Below are 22,732 nucleotides of genomic sequence, written 5' to 3'. Positions count from 1 at the left end.
GTCACTCTAAAAATACAACACATGCTTCTACCCCGTCTTTTGATGCAAGCTATGAAGCAAAGGGTGGGAAGTGTCTTTTAAAGACAGTTTCAAGCTACTTTTCTCGGTTCCACATCAGAGGCCATCAATTATTTCAGACATGCACCACTCTCCTTGAAATGAGGGATGGTATTGGCATTGTTGTGTGTAGGCTACCGGAAAAGAGGCTTTACGCGTATGAATCAGTTTCTTTTATTAGACGCAATTGTTATTTTTAAGAGCCTCAGAGCTCAAGCTGCATCCAGTTTAGATCTGAAAGTAACGTAATCGGTTATCACGATGGCCAAAATAAAACAATTGTATGCACACGCTGTCATCTAGTGGCTGAAGGTGAGGCATGCACTAGAGATTTCAGCGGTTTATTACACTGTTCCAAAAGCTGCGTGGCATTTTCAGGGCTTAAGTTGTCAGTTACTTTAAGGAGTGCGGAACTCCACAGAATCTCATGGGGGCATATTTATACGGGCATTATCGCTTCTTTAGCAGCACTTTTTGCCGCTAAAGCGGCGATAATTTCATCGCCCTATTAACAAGGCGGCACTAACATGCATTAGCGCATGTTTGCAGCCATTTTGGGATCACATTGCGAATTAGATGCATAGGAGGCATACCTTTCAGGGAACAACATGAAAATATTCGCTAACCGCACATCACAGTATTTACAAGCCGGGCCAGTACTTGCGTAGGGAAGAAAAAAGCTGTGCAAACCGCGGATATCGGGGAAAACTAATAACTACAAATATTTCGACTTAGCCATGAGCATAATGGGAGGAGGATTGTAAGGTTACATCCACCTCTCCCTATTAACAACATGTCCATCAGCGCAGTTGTAATATCGCTGGTTTTCAGACGATATTGATGAAAATCGCCGTATATCGCCGGATTTCACATCACCTGTTTGGAAATCATTGCAAATACGATGCTAACATGGCGGTGTGAACCGGCGATATACGGCGATATTCAAAATCACGCGATTGGCGATGTTTAACACGAATCGTTGATAATATGCCCCATGGACTTTTTATGCTACTCCACGGAATTCTGCGGAGTAGAACTCTGCTGACTCCCCTAACCTTCAGCGGAAAATATATAAATGAACCTGAAAATGAGACCAACTATAACCTTTAAATGGCAGTTGCTGATACTTGGGAAGGAGTGAAGAGATCGCTGGAAAAAGGACCAGAGGCAGAACAGCAGGGTTAGGTCTGAGCACGTTGTGTCAAGAGGGATGATGGCACTTGGGTATCAACGGATCGAAGCCTATGTTGATGGACAGCTTGTTGCCTCCAATGGCAAGACAATTTAATGGTCATGCACACACTGGGAGGGATGCAATGGTCAGGTTGTTTCATCAGAATTGTGTAAACCCCAGGTTCAGGTTCATGGCTGACAGTTTGTGCCACAGGAGTGTTGTGTGTCAGCAGATGAATGTAGGAGGAAGGACACCGGTGACATTGAGCCACATGGGACGATCAGGAGGGTCATTTAACCAAATACAACTGGACGTTATCGAGATGCCTGTGTGTAATGGTGTAAGCTATGTCCTGGTGACTGTGTATTTTCTCTTGTTGGATTTAAGCTTACCTGATCAGGAGAAATGAAAGTCCACCCGTACCTAAGTTGTTGTTGTGGCAACTGATCCTTGAGTTCGGTTTCTTGACTCAGCTAGAAATTGACAGCGGAACTCATTTTAATTATGAGATCCAGAGAATGTTATGTGGAACATTGCAAGTAGATCAGAAACCGCACTGTAGCTATTGGCCTGAGGATTCTGGAATTGTAGAGCAGTTCAATCTCACGCTGAAATCCCAACTAGCGTTGCCATCTTTGTCCGAATTTTGGACAACTACTGAATCATTGTTCCAAAGTTTTTGGACCAATTGATGGTATTTATGCTGGCCTGCGTTTCTATTCCTATTGTGAGTTTGGATTTAGAAATGTAGTTCTTTTTACTTCCGTCATTATCAGTTCATTACAGGTATCGATAGAATCCCTGGGCATGATGGGTACTGTAGGAGAGTAGGGTCTGCTATCCTATGGTCACCCCAATTTTTGCCTTTTGCTTCACTGGTTTTCGACTTAATGTGGCTGTGGGCCTGCTAATTGGACCCACAGCCTGCTGTTCTCTCTCTAAATTCACAGACATGTACTATAGGTACATCACCAATTTGGTACTGGACACCTTGTCAGCCCCTGTACCATGCACTATAGGTGCTCAGGGCATAGGTGCATCCAAGGCCTACCAGGTGCTGCAGCATATCTTTTGCCACCCCTGGCTGGTACTTAAATTGACACAACTGGCTGTTCACACAGCTGGGGCAAGGTGGTGCAATCACCCCTTGCTTAGATATAGTATACCTATGTCTAAACCTATATCTGGACACATAGACACCTATAAGTCACTCCTATGGCAGGCCTTTACAATCCTGGAGGCAGAGTTCTTGGTTTTATGTGAGATGGTGCTCTAGCATGAGCTGAGCCTGTCTGCAGTGTTCGGAACCATTTCCTTACTGCTGTTTCAGTGATACTGCCATACCATATACTCTTAAGTGCATTATAATCCTCGCGGTTATTGCTAACTTTGGTTTGGCTTTATCAAAACATGTCGTGTTTGGTGTCATACACTTTGGAATACTACCCCCTCACCAGTTCTGGCGACAGGGGCAGCATTCCACCCTTCTAGAGGGAGAAGACATGTTACTTTACTGAAAACGCGGTTAATCCTAACCAGAGCCCCAGCATCACAAAATGGATGCTGCTGCCACAGACACGAGTCTGGCCTCCTGCGGCTGACCGAAACTCGTCAGAGGACGCTTGATCAAAGGATCTCCTGTCACAGGGAGGTGTCACACCACCCCAGACAGGAGATAGTGGATTGTAGCAGGGAGGGTTGAAAGAAACTAGACACTGCCTGGGGCACACAAGGTGTCCCAGGGCAGATTCCAGTCAAACCGATTCTGGGGCCATCCTGCCCCAGTCCTGGCGGCAAACTGGACAAAGGAAAAGGGGTGTAAACACCCCCTTCCCAGGTCCCACCCATAGGAGGGACCTAGCAGGTAATCCAGCCCCCAGATTTGGACTATAGGTGGGAGCAGTGCCAATGCACATCAGATTATCCTGACTGAAACTTATGAAACGAAACTCTGGACCCTTCGACATCCTACTCGACGTAGAAGACTGAAGAATCTCCATTGTGGTCAAGGAGTGACCACCCTGTGCAAAAAGGCACCGTCCAGCACCTCGACATTTGCTTTGTTGCAGTTCCCGCTGGAACTCGAGCGACAGAGATCAACAAGACCATTGCTCATCCCATTCCAAGGGCAGATGAGCTCATTGATAAATTGGCTTCTGACAAATATCTGAGCACATTTGACTTGACAGCTGGCTATTGGCAAATCAGGTTAGCTGAGGAGTCTGAAGCCAAGACAGCATTCTCTACCCCCAGTGGACATTATCAGTTTGTGGTGATGCCCTTTGGTTTGAAGAATGCACCTGCCACCTTCCAAAGGTTGGTGAATCAAGTCCTTTCTGGGTTGGATGACTTTTGCGCAGCATATCTAGATGATATTGGAGTCTTTAGCTCTACCTGGGAGGATCACCTGATCCACCCGAAGAAGGTTCTGGAGGCCCTGCAAAAGGCAGGCCTGACTATCAAGGCCACCAAGTGCCAGATAGGGAAGAGCAGGGTTGTGTACTTGGGCCACCTAGTAGGTGGGGGTCAAGTTCAACCATTGGAGAGCAAGATCCAGGCCATACAGGACTGGGCTCCTCCAACTACCCAGACACAAGTCAGAGCCTTCTTGGGCCTGACTGGGTATTACAGGAAATTTGTAAAGAACTATGGGTCCATTGTGACACCATTGAGTGACCTGACATCCAAGAAGATGCCCAAAAAGGTTCAGTGGACAGTTAGCTGTCAAAGGGCATTTGATGACCTGAAGAAGGCCATGTGCTCTGCACCAATCCTTAAGAGTCCTGACTACTCCAAACAGTTCATTGTTCAAACAGATGCTTCTGAGTTGGGGGTGGGAGCTGTGCTTTCACAACTTAATGTAGATGGTCAAGACCAGCCCATTGCTTTCATTAGCAGAAGGCTGACCCCCAGGGAGAAACGTTGGTCAGCCATTGAGAGGGAGGCCTTTGCTGTGGTTTGGGCCCTGAAGAAGCTGAGGCCATACTTGTTTGGTACTCACTTCCTAATTCAGACAGACCATAAGCCCCTCTTGTGGCGTAATCATATGAAGGGTGAAAACCCCAAACTACTCAGGTGGTCCATTTCCCTACAGGGGATGGACTTTACAGTGGAGCACCGCCCAGGGACTGACCATGGTAATGCAGATGGTCTCTCCAGGTACTTCCACTTAGAACATGAAGACTTATCTGGTCAAGGTTAAGTTTAATGTCCCTGCGTTTGGGGGGGGGGGTTGTGTAGGAGAGTAGGGTCTGCTATCCTATGGTCACCCCAATTTTTGCTTTTTGCTTCACTGGTTTTCGACTTAATGTGGCTGTGGGCCTGCTAATCAGACCCACAGCCTGCTGTTCTATCTCTAAATTCACAGACATGTACTATAGGTACATCACCAATTTGGTACTGGACACCTTGTCAGCCCCTGTACCATGCACTATAGGTGCTCAGGGCATAGGTGCATCCAAGGCCTACCAGGGGCTGCAGCATATCTTTTGCCACCCATAGCTGGTACTTAAATCAACACAACTGGCTGTTCACACAGCTGGGGCAAGGTAGTGTAATCACCCCTTGCTTAGATATAGTATACCTATGTCTAAACCCATATCTGGACACATATACACCTATAAGTCACACCTATGGCAGGCCTTTACAATCCTGGAGGCAAAGTGCTTGGTTTTATGTGAGATGGTGCTCTAGCATGAGCTGAGCCTGTCTGCAGTGTTCGGAACCATTTCCTTACTGCTGTTCCAGTGATACTGCCATACCATATACTCTTAAGTGCAGTATAATCCTCATGGTTATTGCTAACTTTGGTTTGGCTTTATCAAAACATGTCGTGTTTGGTGTCATACACTTTGGAATACTACCCCCTCGCCAGTTCTGGCGACAGGGGTAGCATTCCACCCTTCTAGAGAGAGAAGACATGTTACTTTACTGAAAACGCGGTTAATCCTAACCAGAGCCCCAGCATCACAAAATGGATGCTGCTGCCACAGACACCAGTCTGGCCTTCTGCTGCTGACCGAAACTCGGCAGAGGACGCTTGATCAAAGGATCTCCTGTCACAGGGAGGTGTCACACCACCCCAGACAGGAGATAGTGGATTGTAGCAGGGAGGGTTGAAAGAAACTAGACACTGCCTGGGGCACACAAGGTGTCCCTGGGCAGATTCCAGTCAAACCGGTTCTGGGGCCATCCTGCCCCAGTCCTGGCGGCAAAATGGACAAAGGAAAAGGGGTGTAACCACCCCCTTCCCAGGTCCCACCCATAGGAGGGACCTAGCAAGTAATCCAGCCCCCAGATTTGGAATATAGGTGGGATCAGTGCCAATGCACATCAGATTATCCCGACTGAAACTTATGAAACGAAACTCTGGACCCTTCAACATCCTACTCGACGTAGAAGACTGAAGAATCGCCCTTGTGGTCAAGGAGTGACCACCCTGTGCAAACAGGCACCATCCAGCACCTCGACGTTTGCTTTGTTGCAGTTCCCGCCAGAACTCGAGCAACAGAGATCGACAAGACCCAGTGTGCCTGCCTTCTTACAGCCCGATCCACAGTCTATGCAGAGCTGAGACCCATGGAGGCGACCTGAAGCGTGGGAGCGGCCATCTTAGAAAAACCACGAAGCGCTGACCGTGCAGCACCCGAGACTCCCTCGAAGCTGTACATTGGAGTTTGAGAAGCTCCAGCGCCGAGCAGCTTTTGCACCGAATCTCACCCCTCCACACTCGACGAGTGCTGCGTGGGGCCCTTTTGCATTTTCCTGCTCGACGCGTTGGTCCGGTCGCTTGCCCGTTGGCTAGTGGCCCCAGAACCGACGAACCTAAGAATTTACACAGCTGGTCTGGTTGCTCTAGACTGGCCCCCGCTTCCCTGAAAAGGAGCACCCGCTCTGACCTTGCTGGTCCGAGTGTTAAGCCTTCTTCGAATCCTGCGTGGGTTGCCTTTGCGAAGGTTTGTTGACTCCGATCCAGAAGCCGACACCGCCAACAGCGAGAGCCTTTGTGGGACAGCTCGTGATCCACTCCAGGACATCCTCGGTGCCCCAGAGTCCACGTGACAGCAGAGACAAGCTTCACGACATCAACCTGATTGCGCCCGACATCGCCTGGTTCCTTCCTGGTTCCTTCCTGGTCACTGGCTAGTGACCCAGACTCTGTCCCCTCTGCTTTCAGGTACCCATCAACTTCGATCCACCCTTGGATCGCACCGGACACTTCTCTTCTGGACGCCTGCAGCATCTTCATCTCCAGGCACCCTAGATCTTCGTGACCCGACACATCTTCGCACCTGTGCACCCGCTTCCTGTGGGTGAGGTAACTCTTGAACACCGGTGCTCCTGTAGTGGTTAACACCTCTAGTGTCTAAGTCTAAAGTTTTGTCCTTCTAGTCCAGTCGGAAGACTCTTAAAACTGTAACTCGATAACTTTTACGCACCATTGACTTTGCATTGGTGCATGCGTGTGCTTCCTGCACTGCACCCGAATCCCGCGGGCTACTCCCGTCCTAACTGCTGTTAGTCCAGTGTAGTCCAAGCGATTCCTAAGGCCCTAGGCCTTACCCCCGATCGATTAGTTATTGTTATACCACTTTATTGATATATGGTTTGAGTGGCCACCGGCCTCATCCATAAACGTGCAACTTGTATATGTTATATTGTGCTTTTGTTTAAACGCTTGTGCTTCATTGCTCATAAAGAGTAGTGGGGATTATTCTGAGAATAAATACATATATTTTTATAATATATAACTTGTGTGGTGTCCTTTCATTTGATATTACAGGATTGCATATGGTAAAACAGCTGGCTTCACATGTCCTCTTGAGTTAAGCCTTTAGGCTGCTTAGTCCATGCTACCTCTAGGATAGCTTGTCTTTAAGGTTGACTTACAACCACCACCATAAGGGATTGTTTGGACTGATACAAGGTGCCCACAGAACTGTGGAAATCATACATCAGGCCAACTTCTCACAGGTACAAATGTAGATTTTGGTTTAAATCCTGTGTTTAACGTGGCATTGATGTTTATTTGTTGTGCTTCCATAAGGGACTGCGTAGACTCTGATTGCACGTGACTTGATTCATCGTTTTGTAGGGCATGAAGGTTACGAAGTAGGCTGACATCTGAAGCTGCCAGTGTCATCACATTGCTTAGTGAAGCCTCATCTACTGCTTGTGAAGGAGTTTTATTTTGTCTTAGTTGCTGGAATTTCTTGTAGTTTTAGCTTTCTGATGAATCAATGAATAGATAAATATCAGCCCTTGTTTGAGGATAGTCGAAATTGGAATCTGGGCAGTATATATATATATATATATATATATATATATATATATATATATATTAAGATGATCAATTGACTTCTGTAACCATGCTATGCGTATTCACATTTAACATTGCTTATTGTTCTCACTTTATGTGCACTTCATTTTTTTGTTTTTATTAAATTTACAACAACTTTGTAATTTACAGTGCATTAGTTCTGTTTCTCTGCTTTGATCAACATTGTTAATACAAGACAGAGCATGGCTTTACAGATATAGCTCGTTCAGTATCTACATACATGCCAGCCAATATTAACTGTTATAGTGATCTTTGTCCAACAATCTGCTTGAAATCATAGTGTACTGTTTTCAATTTACTTAATGCTTAGTCAACAACATAACATAAAAACCTAACAACCTACTACAGGACCAATTACAGTAAACTTATATATGCCCACCTGTGTCGCCCCCGCAATACACCCCCCCCGGCACATGCATACGACCCAACACACCATTTCGTCTATGGATCTTGTTTACGTAGTCACCCATTCCCCCTAGTACATAATACATACCAGGCATATGGAATACCATGCAGTGTGGGGGCTAAGTATATATACTTAAGAGGGGAGGCCAACAATGCATGTGTGAGCCCATGCAGGATGGCTGGACGAGGCAGTGATCGCTACCTTACATTGCCTACGTTATAGGCAATCTTCACTTGCATGTCCGTTGTCAATTGCAGGCATTCCCGGTGGCGACTGCAGGCGGTCCCACCAGGCTATGCGAAAGTCCGATAGTATTGCGTCCCATGCCGCAGCTAGTGGCTGCTACTTTATGTGCACTTCATATTGTGACTCACATCCATTTTGACCCAGAAAAGCTTAAGTTGACATGAAAATGCTTTCTTTAATTTGCTAATGTTCTAACTTTTTTTCTGTCGCAACTGTGCTATCATGCTTCTTGTTAGTTAGGAAAGACTTATTGTTTGCATTAGATGATTCAGTCTGTGGGGAGGTCGTTGGCAACAAACTTGGAGAAATAATGGTCAATGGACGCCATGTGTTTGCTGAGTACCAGGATGATCGGGTGTTAAAGGTTGGCAGCTGCAGACCCAGGGGCCTCATTTATGAGCCCTTGCGTCACTTTTACGCCGCTGGTGCGTCACTTTTAGTGACGCACCAGTGGAGTAAAATATGTGCCTTGTTGCACCACATTTACAAAGTGACGCATCTAAGCAGATGCGTTACTTTGTAAACCCCTGCGCTACATTATACCTGCGTGAGGTATAATGTATGCAGAGGGGCCGTTCCACCGCAAAAAGCCTCGTAATAGTGACGCAGTGAAATCTATGCGATTTAACTGCGTCACTTTTAGGACGCTGTTGCGTCAAAATCTTGCGCCTGCCTCACAGCAGGCGTAAGACTGACGCAAGCTCTTTCACATGGGGCTTCCCCATGTGAAAGGACGCATTGCTGGAGTTGCGTCACTTTTGTGACACATTCCAGCAATGCGTGACTTTTGCGCTTACAGATACGTCAGAAATACTGACGTATCTGTAACTCCTTGCGACATGATGCGTCATACTGTAAATATGACGCATTATTGGTGTCGCAAGGAGGGCGCAATGAAAAGTGACGCATCGCTGTTTTCACGCAGCGATGCGTCACTTTTCATAAATGACGCCCCTAGTTTTAAGGAGACGGGAAATAATGGAGTATGGTGACTCCATTCACTTTAGCAGTTTGGTTTGTTCTTGGTGGTGAGAAAGAGATATGGATGTTTTTGAAGCTACTGTTCTATTTAATTAGTGTTTCCATAGCTAGTTAGGAAGACTTTGCCTTGACTGTGAGAGGGGACATATATCTCTCCCTGCTGGGCTTTTCCCTGAGTGTGAAGCTTCATGCTATTTTTCCTGAACTTCTACAGACGTTCCATTCTATGCTCATGTTTTCAATGCTCCCTGGATAGAAATCCTCATTAGTTAATCCTGTCCTTAACCTATATTTAGATTAGAAAAGGGAAGTTTCTTTATGCAACACCCTATTGCGACAATCTGCTTCATTTGCATTGTGGCTAGTAGTACTTTTGTTATCTCATTTTATTATGATTTAACTTATAAGCCCATTTCAGCCTTCAAGCTATATTGCTGTATCTTGTAAATCTACTTTTACTTTTTATATACACTGAATGGATTAATATCCTAAAATAAACCCATTTAATCTAAATCATTGACTCCTTGTTCTTATTGTGGAGTCACATTGACTTCACAAACTGGAAATGTATTTCTGAGGTTTTCTTCCTTACAGCACTTCAAGTTGACTACAAAGGTCCCTATAATCAATAAGGAAATATATAAGATGATTTTACCAAGAGCTTGAGGTGCAGATATTAGCACGCCCTCACCCTTTAAGACACTCACTATAATAAAAGACTGTCAACGTACGGAAGAAACCAACTAAGAAAATCAATCAAATGTAAACAGGGAAATCCAGAGGATTCTGGAATTGAAAGTGCTTCTGAAAGCTGGATCCTAACATGCTATTTTCACAGATGCTAGCCTGCTGGAAATTCCCATGATATCCCTATAGGTGAGTCCACTTCTGAAAACTACTTTTCAGGGTTAGTGTTGATTTCCAAACTCTGTTTGAGCCTAGCTCTATTCAGACCACTCTCCACAAGGTTACTTTGGTCTTTATACTAGAGTTACTGAAGAATCTATCAACCCTTTTCGTAATTGGAATGGCACCAGTCAGGAAATCCTTTCAATGGCTGACAGTGTCTACAACTGTACTGTTTATGGTAGTAACTTGTCTCTGTGGATAAGTATTACATATTTCTACATTACTAACGCCTTATATAGACGAATATAAAAATATTGTCAAAGTGTTTCTTTAATATGTCCAATTATCCCTCGGGATTGGAGTTAAGAATCCCTGGGGATGGTTCCAAACATCTTTCTCTGAAATAGCTAACACTCCTTTTGGCATACAGCCAAATATCTTTCTGGGGTATACTTTAAAATATTTTTGTGGGAGACACCAGAATCTTTTTATGGTATACACAAATTTCATTGTGAGGTGGACCCAGTTATCCATCCAGGACAGGTCCAAGATCCTACTGTGACATTCTAGAATTTTACTAAAGATAACTTTGTATGGATCCAAAGATCTTTCTGGAGTATGCCTGTGTATAATTTTGGGACACAGTTAAGGATTCTAAATGGATAACATCAAACACCCGTCTTGGGGTAAACCACAAAATCTTTCTTTGATAGAGCCCTAGCTTCTTCTGAGATAGAGATAATAATCATCCTGGATACACTATTGAGTCCTTCTAATATCAGGCTAAATATGCTTGATATTGACCAAAGCTCCTTCTGGGACATACCAAATGTGTTCCTCAAATAGACTGAAGGATTAATTAGTTAATTTTTGAGAGACAGCCAGAGGCACTCAGCTACCTCATTGGGGTTGAAAATGATGAACAAACATGGCATTGTATTAGTTAGCCATACAAATACAACGCTATGTGCTTATTTGTATACTTTTACTAATAATCAATAAAAGGGAAACAGGTTTTTTGAAAGGCATGAAAGTGTTTCTTTAAGATAATGTGCATGATTAATTTTCTTATGATTGGATGTCTCACTAAAAATAGAAAATCACAACTAAACAACAGAAAACAGAAGAAATCAGAACAAGTGAAATTAAAAAATCAAACATAACTGGATATCAGAAATCTTAATAAAAGATTATGGTATTGATTATTTACCACTCCCAGGTAATTCACATAACTACTCACTAGTGCAAAAAAGTGTACAGGTGATCTACAGCCCCAAAAGACTACACCTATGTCTTGAAACATACTTCTTGTCAACTCTTACTGGTGAACAACCAAACAACGCAACTTTTACCACGCAGTGCCTTTACGACGCAACTTTTACAACGCAAACCATTACAACGCATTGCGCTGGGGTGCGCTCTAGGATAGGGAATAGGTTTAATTTACTATCCAACACCTTCCCTACTATCCACTGGGACTGGAGATGGAATAGTAAATTAAACAATTCACTATCCAGCGCCCAAAAGCACTATGCGTTGTAAAGGCATGCATTGTAAAAACAGCGTTGTAAAGGCATGCGATGTAAAAGCATGCGTTGTAATGTCATATATCAACTCTTACTTCCCAATTATATTCTGACTTCATACCTTGGGTTATGCACAATACAAAGAAACCTAAAGGGAATTCAATAAGTCAATAACATTGACACATCCATTTCATCCCAGCAAGAAGGCCAGAAAAACACACAACTTCAAGGACTGCATAACATACTCCACTTTTACCCCCTCAAAAAGTGATAAAGGGCTAGCTTACAGTAGTCACTTAATGATGTATAACGTTTCCATATTTACTTTTAAAGCAACTCATGTCTAAAAGGTAATTAAAGCATTGTAACCCCTTTATATGATATATCCTCTATCTATTCCATACCTTTGATGGATGGGACAGGAAACAAGGTAGCAAAGCATGCATAAATGTGTTTCCTTCTAAGTGAGCAACTATATGGGCTATGTAAATCACTCCATGGAGGCGTTCACAAAAACATCTTAAGCAAATCTCACCATTCCCTGCAAAATGTCTTTTAGGTAAAACTTGCACATTCTTTTTTCTAGAAACTGGTAAACTCTTTGCATAGCTTGTGAATGTAACGTCCTCTGAAAATCCGCATATGCAAGAGTGTTCCATGCTAAGTTTACAAGGAGCTCCAGTGAAGTTGCCATTCTCTTACATAGGATGCCCCAGTGCATAGGGCTTACATTCAGAGCAGAATCCTTCAGTTTCCAAGAGATTGAAGAGGCAGCCATGGATCTTCATATGTTTCTATTTCAAATGCCCCCTCAGTATTACTGTGTCACACTTCATTTATATTGTGATTGAGTAATATCTGTGACACATATCAGACACATTCAAGTCAAGCAATCTAAAACATCCTTCACCCTCATACACTTACCTTTGCATTGAAACAATACAAAAGAATAATGGAGAAGGAACTCTTAACAGATTACGAGACAATGCACTGGATAGACAGATGTTTTCTATCCAATTTCAATTTCTCCAGATCATCTCTACTCCTATATGTGAAATTCTCAGATCTCTAATGGATGCTCAGATTTAGAAAGTCTACAGGACCATACATGGTGCAAGTATGCTATTAACATACTGGTGAGGTAGCATAACTGTTTGCAAGTGTTGGTTTGCCCTTCTGAACTGTGCATGCCTTGTTATACACTGCATTTTGTGTTCAAGCATTGTCTTTTTTCCCCATGTGCTTTAAATGACTCAGTGCTCTAATTGTGTGCAACATCCAGGATTCACTACATTCACAACAGCCGGGGCTCCCCAGAGGCACATTACAGACAGTGCTCCCCAGAGGCATATGACCAGTGTTTCCACAAGACACATTATTCCGCTCTCACCTGCTGTCACATCACTGTGTGGTCTTCAGATGGACAACAAGCTGTCCTCCGCTGATGAACGCTGTGCTCCTCTTTCTTTATATCACAATATTCCCTTGATCACACCATATGTGCCTTCCATATGTACACCACCCTGTGCCCTAATGATGCACTGCAACCTGTGCCTCTTTCTGCACTTAATTATCTCTGACTGTTGGTCGTTGTGCATGTGTCCTTTAAGTGTGTTAAACTTTGTGAAAGTCAGTGTCTGCTGGTCTAAACAGAGCAGGATAAATGTGTAAATACTGCAGCCTAGGCCAGAAATGCCACAACTGCTACAGTGCTGGCTGAATCAACTGAATGTTAGTACTGTTCTTACCCTCCGTGACTGCAATTCAGAATCAACCATTCTTGTTCCAGTGTTTACAGACTCCTCAGCAGAGTGTGAAAGACTTACCACAAGCCATCTCATCTTCCCCCTGTGGGCAGTTGGGTGTCCCATCACACACCCGCGAAATGTTGATGCACATCCTGTTTGTGCAGATGAAATGTCCGGGACAGGGAGGGATCTGTGAAGATCCTGGAAAAACAGAACACGTGAATTAATTTATCAGGTATATTTTGGAAACACCCATTCTCTCTTTTCACACCTAGGCAACTAAGGGTCCAAGATGATAAGAAGTATCTGAGTTTTAAAGACCTCCAGTATCCTACTCTTCTAAAATCCATCTCTACTGGTGGGTAAAGCCTGCTGAGGGGAGATCTGCAAGAAGGAGATGTGATCCAAAAACCCTCTCTCAACAATTACCACAAGTACCAGTGTTCTGTCTGGGTCATCTACTCAACTTCCAGAGGAATTCCTTCTATTATCTGACCACTCCACACTTAACAGCTACAGGACCTTTGCTTCCTTTGCTGCCTAGTCCTGCTTCAGATACACCCCTCCCATCACTCCAAACATTTAGTGCTCCACTACTGCTATGTGCACCAGTACCAGAGAACTCCCCAGTCACTTACCACAGTTATCCATGCTCTCATCTGATTGGTCCCTGCAGTGGGGGATGCCATCGCACAGCTGGGAGTAGCGGATGCACTCTCCGGTCATAGTGCACTTGAACTCATCCAAGCCACAGGTTCGGTTACAATCAAACTCATCGCTGCCGTCCTGGCAGTCAGCCTCATAGTCGCACATCCAGCCTCTAGGCGTGCACTCCCCACTCTTGCAATGGAACTCATAGCGACCACAGTGAGGGCCTGCAAGAGCAAAAAGAACACTCTTCATCTCAAATATTATTGGTCCCTCACACAGAATGTAGCATACCAGTGATTGTTGCACCCCATATGAAGTTAACCTTAAATTAGCCCTAAAGTGAGTGAGTGAGTGATTATTGAGTGAGTCAGTCAGCCAGTCACAAATGTATAGCATGTGATAATCTGCTAAAATATCGATAAAAAAGAAAACAAAACTTTAAAAAGTATTTTGGGCAAAAAAGTAGTATAGTTTAATGATAGAGAGCAGCATATCTGACAATCAACTATGGCATGGAAGGGAAGAGAAGAGAGTCTAATTGAAGCATAATCATGCATCTGAAGCTTCAGCTGAGGGGCATAATAAGCACTGTCAAAGTCAACCAGTATGGTTTGTGTTTTATCAGTCTTGAATATGAGCTAAATAATTAAAGAATTAAGTAATTTGATCATTTATTGTGTGATGAGTCAACCTACTTTTCAGATGTAAAATGGTCCTTCATGCATTACTGAACAAGCACTCTAGGTGGCGGAACCGTCAAACTACCAGACAAAAGCATCAGGAGAGAGAGAAATATTCCTCTGGGTAAAGCCACAACCAATTTTAGATATCATTTGAAGAATTGGTAGCCATAAGTCAGGGAGACAGCTGCAATGTCAAGTCAAACCTAAACTCACAAACAATAGTGATAATAAAACACCCAAAGAACTGTAATAGGTCAGTGTAAGGCAAAATGTCTATGGGGGACATGTGCTGCACAAAGAAGTAACAACGTTCCACCAAAAAAATGATGTTTTTAAAATCAGTGTATAAACAATTATATAATTAGGGTTTGTTGTTTTCATTTAAATCTGATTATAACCAATGAAAGACCAGTGAAAGGAAGATTTTCTTTTCACTAAAAACATTTCCTGCATTGGTGCCCCTCTGGTGTCAAAGCAGTGTATGTGCAGCGTCTACCTGTAAGTATGTTTATACAGTGGATACTCGTACTATGGCCTACTCAGCATGGTAAGCCACGTTGGACCTGATTTAGAGTTCGGTGGAAGGGTTACTCTGTCACAAGTATGACGGATATCCCATACGCCTTATTACAAGTGCCACTGGACATAATGCACTTTAAATACGGTGGACTAAATATCCATCATGTCGGTGACAGAGTAACATGTCCACTTAACTCTAAATCAGGCCCTTAATAAGACATTTTGACCATCCACAAGATCCCTGGACCCTCTGTTCTCCCCGAACCTAATTCCGCTCCCTCTTTGAAAATATGTCTCATCCTATTTTGCTTCAGGTCACTGTCCACTGCACATTGCTGTACAGTGGCCAGCAGTTTCTCATCTAACCTGTGAGAAGGCTCTGACAGTGAGATTGATCTTTCTTTACTGAAAGCTTTAGTATCAAGATTGTGGCAAAAAAAGATCACTGTGCATATGTGTGCCTATGCACCGTACACACCTCTCCTACTTTTAGTGTTACATTGTGATGGCCTGAAAATCATGTCATATGAGCCGAATCTCCTCATACAGAAGGATAAGGACTATATCATGAACATGTTCAGCTACCAATCACAAGGCTGAGAATGGGTGTATATGTCCTTTTGCTGAAACGACCCGGCCCACAGCACATACATTACCTCAGAAACCAGCTGGTTAATATACAAGCTTCAAAAAGTGCAGCTCAGAAACATGAAAAGGCCACCACTGCTCTGTATTTCCTAGCATGTATTGTAGGTTGCATATTATAGTAAAAACAGGAGCATGGACCCATTCTCAGCCATCATAATGAAGTAAAGCATATTCTAAATACAACTCTGGCATCAACAAGTTTAACTTTTATTCTAACTGCCTTCATGTCAAAATGCAGTGTGGAACTTATGGTGCAGAAAGAAGGCATGACACTTGGCTAAATCATACATACATACCACAGTAATCAGCTTTAAAATAAACACATTATACCAAAGGCATGGTAAAACAATGAAAATTAATATCAATAATGGTGTGAGCAGGCTTGTGCCCCAAGGTAACCTGCAGATCCTGAAGTTTCTTAAAAACCTCCACTGCCTATTTATACAGCAGTACAGTTTGCTGTCATCAAATGCCAGGAGCTAACTATACTAATTCTTCAGCAGACTTCTCCAGTATCCAGTATCACTAGGTAGAACATGATTAGGCCATATTAATTGAGCTGAAGCCCAGTCCTGTCTTGATATCTCAATGCAATGAACAGGGCAGTGTGACACTGGCTTACAATAACAAAGCAACAAGCACTTCACAACATATATCCAAAGTCCTAAGTAGAAATTATTAATTCAGTTTATCTTTGTCATTTGTCTGATGAATAGAGCAGCAGGGAGGTGTGCTAAATGCTCACTATTCACCGTGTGCCTACTGCAATCAAATCTTAACAAGGTGTCAATGTGACCCTGTTCATGCGCATCCTGGACACCATCCTGGACATGCAGTGGAGCTGGACTGCTAGGAAGAGGACTTTATGCGCATGGAAATGAGAATGAAAAGGTGGAAATAAGTTACTAGTTAGAGCGCATTCAAGGAAAAGGTAAGGACAAGTGAACTAAAATCAAGAGAAGAAGAAGAAAACAATGATTGTGAGAATGAAAAATGGAAGTGGTGGACCTGGCCGTGAAGGCAGAGTCAAACCACAGATTTTTGTTTTAATTTCCTGACTTTAGGTTTGTTGGCATTGGGACTCTGCACTTTTTCCCTGCTAACCAGTGGTAAGTTGCTTGTGCTTTCTGCTTAAAACATGGTAAAACTGGCTTACACCAAATTGGCAGATTTAATTTACTTGTAAAGGTTACCATATGTGCCCAGGGATAGTAAATTGAATGCCACTAATGGGCCTGCACCACTCATTGGCCACCTACAAAAGTAGCACCGTAAAATATTTTTTTCAGGGCTGCCATTGCAGCCTGTTGTGCAGTTTTAGACTGCTACTTCGACCTTGTGAAATAAACCTTTTGCCAGGCCGCAGACTTACTTTTTAATATTTATAAGTCACTCCTAGGGTAGGCTCTAACTGCTTCTAGAGCAGGCTGCACAGTATTTAAAAGGTAGGACATGTGTACTTAAGTTTTAACATTGGAAAATTCAGAAAATAATGCACCTGCACCCTCATGCAATATAAACAGGAAAGCCTGGGTATGATGCTACTTTGGACTTGATATATCATTATTTTTATTTGGAAAGTAGAGTCCCTTTGTAGACCAGCTTTTACCTGATCACAATCCACCCTTCAAACTGCAACACCTCAGACAGGAAAAAGCATTCAGAAGTATAAGAGGACATTAATAAATAGATTCTGAGAATTCTAAAAATAAAATATGCCCCACATCATGTACTTGCCAAACCTTATTGGTGACAATTGCCAACCAAAAGCTTGATCTTTCCTTGATTCTTACTCAACATACCCAGTCCATCTGAGACACAGTCATCGATTGAGAGTTTCTCTACCCAAGCACTACTGCCATATCAGAAGCATAGGAACGTCACAGTGGCACAACCTTCCAATTCGCATGCCCCAATTCTTGCTTATTCCCCTGCAACCCAACTGAGCTTTCAAAGGTCCAGGCCAACCTCGTGAATCACTAATGCAACACCACTAGGCAAGTGGAGGCACAAGCCTGATGAGTGAATAGCTCAACTGAACCATGCTGAGCGTTGTTATGGAGGCAAAAAAGTGACTTGTGACTATCTCTGTGACAACCATACACGTGTTTCAGTGGTACAAACTTGCTCTGTGACTGAGGAGGTGATGTTACCTTGGCAGAGCCAGTCCCAGTCAAGACCTGTGACCCCTGAAACAACTGCACTTCTTCAGCAGAGCCAAGAACAAGTCAGGCATACGTCTTCGAAAGGTTAGATGGCCAAAGGCCTGATTACAGTCCGCTTATTAACACAAATAAATTAATGGGCTTTCAAGGAAGCTCTTAATTGTGACCAACTTTGCTGCACTCTACCAGAATTTTAGAGACATATTTTCGGTCAGAGGTGCAAGGCTGTTGATTTTACTTTTTGGCAATCGAGAGAAAATCACATAGTTTCCTTTGCAAAAATAATTCAAAATGCTAATAAAATACACAGAATTACACATTATTGTGCAAATTTCTAGTATCAGTATTTTGCAGTGTTTTAGTGCAAAATGAATCCTTGTGACTTTTTTGGTACAAGGATGCATTTCATGCTATACTAAAGTGGGACAATCACATGTGGAGTGAACAACAGATGCGCACCTTCAGTTACTTCGCCTTCCTCCCAATACCCCACGGTAGGATTTTGACCTCAAAAAATACTCAATTAGGCAACATGATGTTATGGCCTAATGCTGGGCATTTCAAATATCGATTGTAACGCGAAATGCCAGTCAATGAAATGTCACCTTAGTCTCTAAGGTAATTGAACATTGCCACCATGCTCTCGCAAACATCACCACTGCTGTGTTTTAGTGCAAAATCCAGATGTTGATAACAGAGCTGACAGGCAGCCACTGTTCAATAAATACAACTCCTCTTGCTACCAGGATTCAAATTACAGAAACTAAATCAGAGGACCTGTATTGTACGAAACTAGAAAAATCGACTAGGAGAAAGTCAGATATTATCACTGTAATCAATAATCATTCAGAAGTTCTAGTGAGATTGTGAGAGGGGAGCATGATACAGAAAATTAGTAAAGAGGAAGCACAACAAGCAGTGAGGGCAATGAGTGAGGAAGAAGCACGGCGTAGAGAATGACTTTGGGGAAGCACTTCAAACAGTGAGTGAGATGAGTGAGGAAGAAGCACGGCGTAGATGATGACTTTGGGGAAGCACTTCAAACAGTGAGTGAGATGAGTGAGGGAGAAGCATGGCGTAGACAATGACTTTGGGGAAGCACATCAAACAGTGAGGGAGGGAGAAGCACGGCATAGACAATGAGTGAAGAAGAAGCACATCAAACAGTGAGTGAGATGAGTGAGGAAGAAGCACGGCGTAGATGATGACTTTGGGGAAGCACTTCAAACAGTGAGTGAGATGAGTGAGGGAGAAGCATGGCGTAGACAATGACTTTGGGGAAGCACATCAAACAGTGAGGGAGGGAGAAGCACGGCATAGACAATGAGTGAAGAAGAAGCACATCAAACAGTGAGTGAGATGAGTGAGGGAGAAGCATGGCGTACACGGTGACTTTGGGTGAAGCACATCAAACAGTGAGTAAGATGAGTGAGGAAGAAGCACGGCGTAGACGATGACTTTGGGGAAGGACATCAAACAGTGAGTGAGATGAGTGAGGGAGAAGCATGGCGTAGACAATGACTTTTGGGAAGCACATCAAACAGTGAGGGAGGGAGAAGCACGGCATAGACAATGAGTGAAGAAGAAGCACATCAAACAGTGAGTGAGATGAATGAGGGAGAAGCACGGCATAGACAATCAGTGAAGAAGAAGCAAATCAAGCAGTGAGTGAGATGAGTGCGAAAGAAACATGGCGTAGACGAAGCCTTTGGGGAAGCACATCAAACAGTGAGTAAGATGAGTGAGGAAGAAGCACGGCGTAGACAATGACTTTGGGGAAGCACATCAAACAGTGAGTGAGGGAGAAGCACGGCATAGACAATGGGTGAAGAAGAAGCACATCAAGCAGTGAGTGAGATGAGTGCGAAAGAAGCATGGCGTAGACGACTTTGGGGAAGCACATCAAACAGTGAGGAAGATGCGTGAGGAAGAAGCCCGGCGTAGACAATGACTTTGGGGAAGCACATCAAACAGTGAGTGAGATGAGTGAGGGAGAAGCATGGCGTAGACAATGACTTTGGGGGAGCACATCAAACAGTGAGTGAGGGAGAAGCACGGCATAGACAATGGGTGAAGAAGAGGCACATCAAGCAGTGAGTGAGATGAGTGCAAAAGAAGCACTAGCGTAGAGAATGACTTTGGGGAAGCACTTCAAACAGTGAGTGAGATGAGTGAGGAAGAAGCATGGCGTAGACAATGACTTTGGGGAAGCACATCAAACAGTGAGTGAGGGAGAAGCACGGCATAGACAATGAGTGAAGAAGAAGCACATCAAACAGTGAGTGAGATGCGTGAGGGAGAAGCATGGCTTAGTTGATGACTTTGGGGAAGCACATCAAACAGTGAGTGAGATGAGGGAAGGAGAAGCATGGCGTAGACAATGACTTTGGGGGAGCACATCAAACAGTGAGGGAGGGAGAAGCCCAGCATAGACAATGAGTAAAGAAGAAGCACATCAAACAGTGAGTGAGATGAGTGAGGGAGAAGCATGGCGTAGACGATGACTTTGGGTGAAGCATATCAAACAGTGAGTAAGATGAGTGAGGAAGAAGCACGGTGTAGACGATGAATTTGGGGAAGCACATCAAACAGTGAATGAGATGAGTGAGGGAGAAGCATGGCGTAGACAATTACTTTGGGGAAGCACATTAAACAGTGAGGGAGGGAGAGGCACGGCATAGACAATGAGTGAAGAAGAAGCACATCAAACAGTGAGTGAGATGAATGAGGGAGAAGCACGGCATAGACAATCAGTGAAGAAGAAGCAAATCAAGCAGTGAGTGAGATGAGTGCGAAAGAAGCATGGCGTAGACGAAGCCTTTGGGGAAGCACATCAAACAGTGAGTAAGATGAGTGAGGAAGAAGCACGGCGTAAACCATGACTTTGGGGAAGCACATCAAACAGTGAGTGAGATGAGTGAGGGAAAAGCATGGCGTAGACAATGACTTTGGGGAAGCACATCAAACAGTGAGTAAGATGAGTTAGGGAGAAGCACGGCATAGACGATGACTTTGGGGAAGCACATCAAACAGTGAGCGAGATGAGTGAGGGAGAAGCATGGCGTAGACAATGACTTTGGGGGAGCACATCAAACAGTGAGTGAGGGAGAAGCACGGCATAGACAATGGGTGAATTTGAGAAGTTGGCCTGATAGGTGATGTTTCCAATTCTGGAACCACCTATTATCAGACCAAACAATCCCTTATGGTGTCAGGTTGTAAGTCAACCTTGTTAGACAAGCTATCCTAGGGGTAGCATGGACTAAGCAGCCTAAAGGCTTAACTTAAGAGGTCGTGTTAAGCGAGCTGTTTTACCACATACAATCCTGTAATATCAAATGAAAGGACACCACACAAGTATATATTATAAAAATATATGTATTTATTACTAAAAACAATCCCCAGTATTCTTTATGAATAAAGGGGCACAAGCGTTAAATCAAAAGCACAGTTTAAACATACAAAGTTGCACAATTTTGGATGAGGCCGGGGGGCCACTCAAACCATATACTAAACAAGTGGTATAAGAGATACCAATCGAACAGTGGTTAGGCCTAGGGCCTAGGGAATCGCTGGGAGCAGTCGGGACAAGCAATGCTGAAGTTGGGAGAGGCCCACGGGATTCGGGAGCAGTGCGGAAAGCGCACGCATGCACCAATGTTAACCAATGGTGCGTAAAAGTTGTAAAGTTAAAGTTTAAGGACACTTCCGCTGAACCTAGAGGAACAAAACTTAAGACACAGACCCTAGAGATGTGTACCAGTGTGGGAACACCGGCGGAGCAAAGTTACCTCACCCACAGGAAGTGGGTGCACAGGGTCGAAGTTGAGTCGGGTTTCGTCACGCAGGCTCTTGGTGCTTGAAGCTGAAAGGGCTGCAGGCGGGGTGAAAGAGAAGTGTCCGGTGGAGTCCAAGGGTGGACTCGAGTCGAAAAGTACCTGAAAGCAGAGGGGACAGAGTCTGGGTCACTCAGCAGTGACCAGGGTGGAACCAGGACGGAACCAGGCAATGTCGGGCGCAATCAGGTCGCTGTCGAGGAGCTTCTCTCCGCTGTCACGTGGGCTCTGGGGCATCTACGACGTCCAGGAGCAGGTCACGATCTGTCCCACGTAGGCTCTCGCCGTCGGCGCTGTCGGCTTCTCGATTGGAGCAAACAACACTTGGCAAAAGCAATCCACGCGAAACCGGGAGATTGCTTCTCACTCGAACCAGGAGGGTCAGAGTGGGGGCTCCTTTTCAGGGGAGCTGGTGCAGATCTGGAGCAACCAGATTCGCAGGTCGATTTTCAAGTTTCGTCGGCACAGGGGCCACTAGCCGGCTGGCAAGTGACCGGGCCAACGCGATGAGCCAAAAGGAGCAGAAGGGCCCCACGCAGCACTCGTCGAGTGTGGAGGGCTGAACTTCGGTGCAAGTGTGGCTCAGGGTTGGGGCTTCTCAAACCCCGGTGTACAGCTTCGAGGGTCACTCGTGGGCTGCACGGTCATCGTCTCGTGGTCAATTCAAGATGGCGTGCCCCACGCTTCCGGTCGCCTCCACGGGTCTCAGCTCTGCAGGGACTGTGGATCGGGCTGTTGGAAAGCAGGCAAGCTTGATCTCGTCGATCTCTGTCGCTTGAGTTCCGGCGGGAACTGCAACAAAGCAGACGTCGATGGCTGGATGGTGCCTGTTTGCACAGGGTGGTCACTCCTTGACCACAAGGGAGATTCTTCGGGCTTCTACGTCGAGTAGGATGTCGAAGG

General features: G+C 44.4%; 1 protein-coding gene across 1 annotated transcript in view; it reads right to left on the bottom strand.

Annotated features, from left to right (window-relative positions):
* The window catches only part of LOC144784018 (SCO-spondin-like), a 1,726,865-nt gene that overhangs the window by 1,407,142 nt on the left and 296,991 nt on the right, over positions 1-22,732 (bottom strand). The window contains exons 30-32 of the mRNA XM_078662721.1: positions 13,966-14,224; positions 13,406-13,528; positions 9,337-9,357 (exon numbers count right to left, since the gene is read on the bottom strand). Of these exons, the coding sequence (XP_078518847.1) occupies positions 9,337-9,357; positions 13,406-13,528; positions 13,966-14,224 (403 nt within the window). The remainder of the gene's footprint in view (positions 1-9,336; positions 9,358-13,405; positions 13,529-13,965; positions 14,225-22,732) is intronic.

Source organism: Lissotriton helveticus, chromosome 10 (genome assembly GCF_964261635.1).
Source record: "Lissotriton helveticus chromosome 10, aLisHel1.1, whole genome shotgun sequence".
NCBI lineage: Eukaryota > Metazoa > Chordata > Amphibia > Caudata > Salamandridae > Lissotriton > Lissotriton helveticus.
The sequence above is the reverse complement of the archived record's forward strand: the minus strand, read 5'-3'. Positions and strand labels throughout refer to the sequence as shown.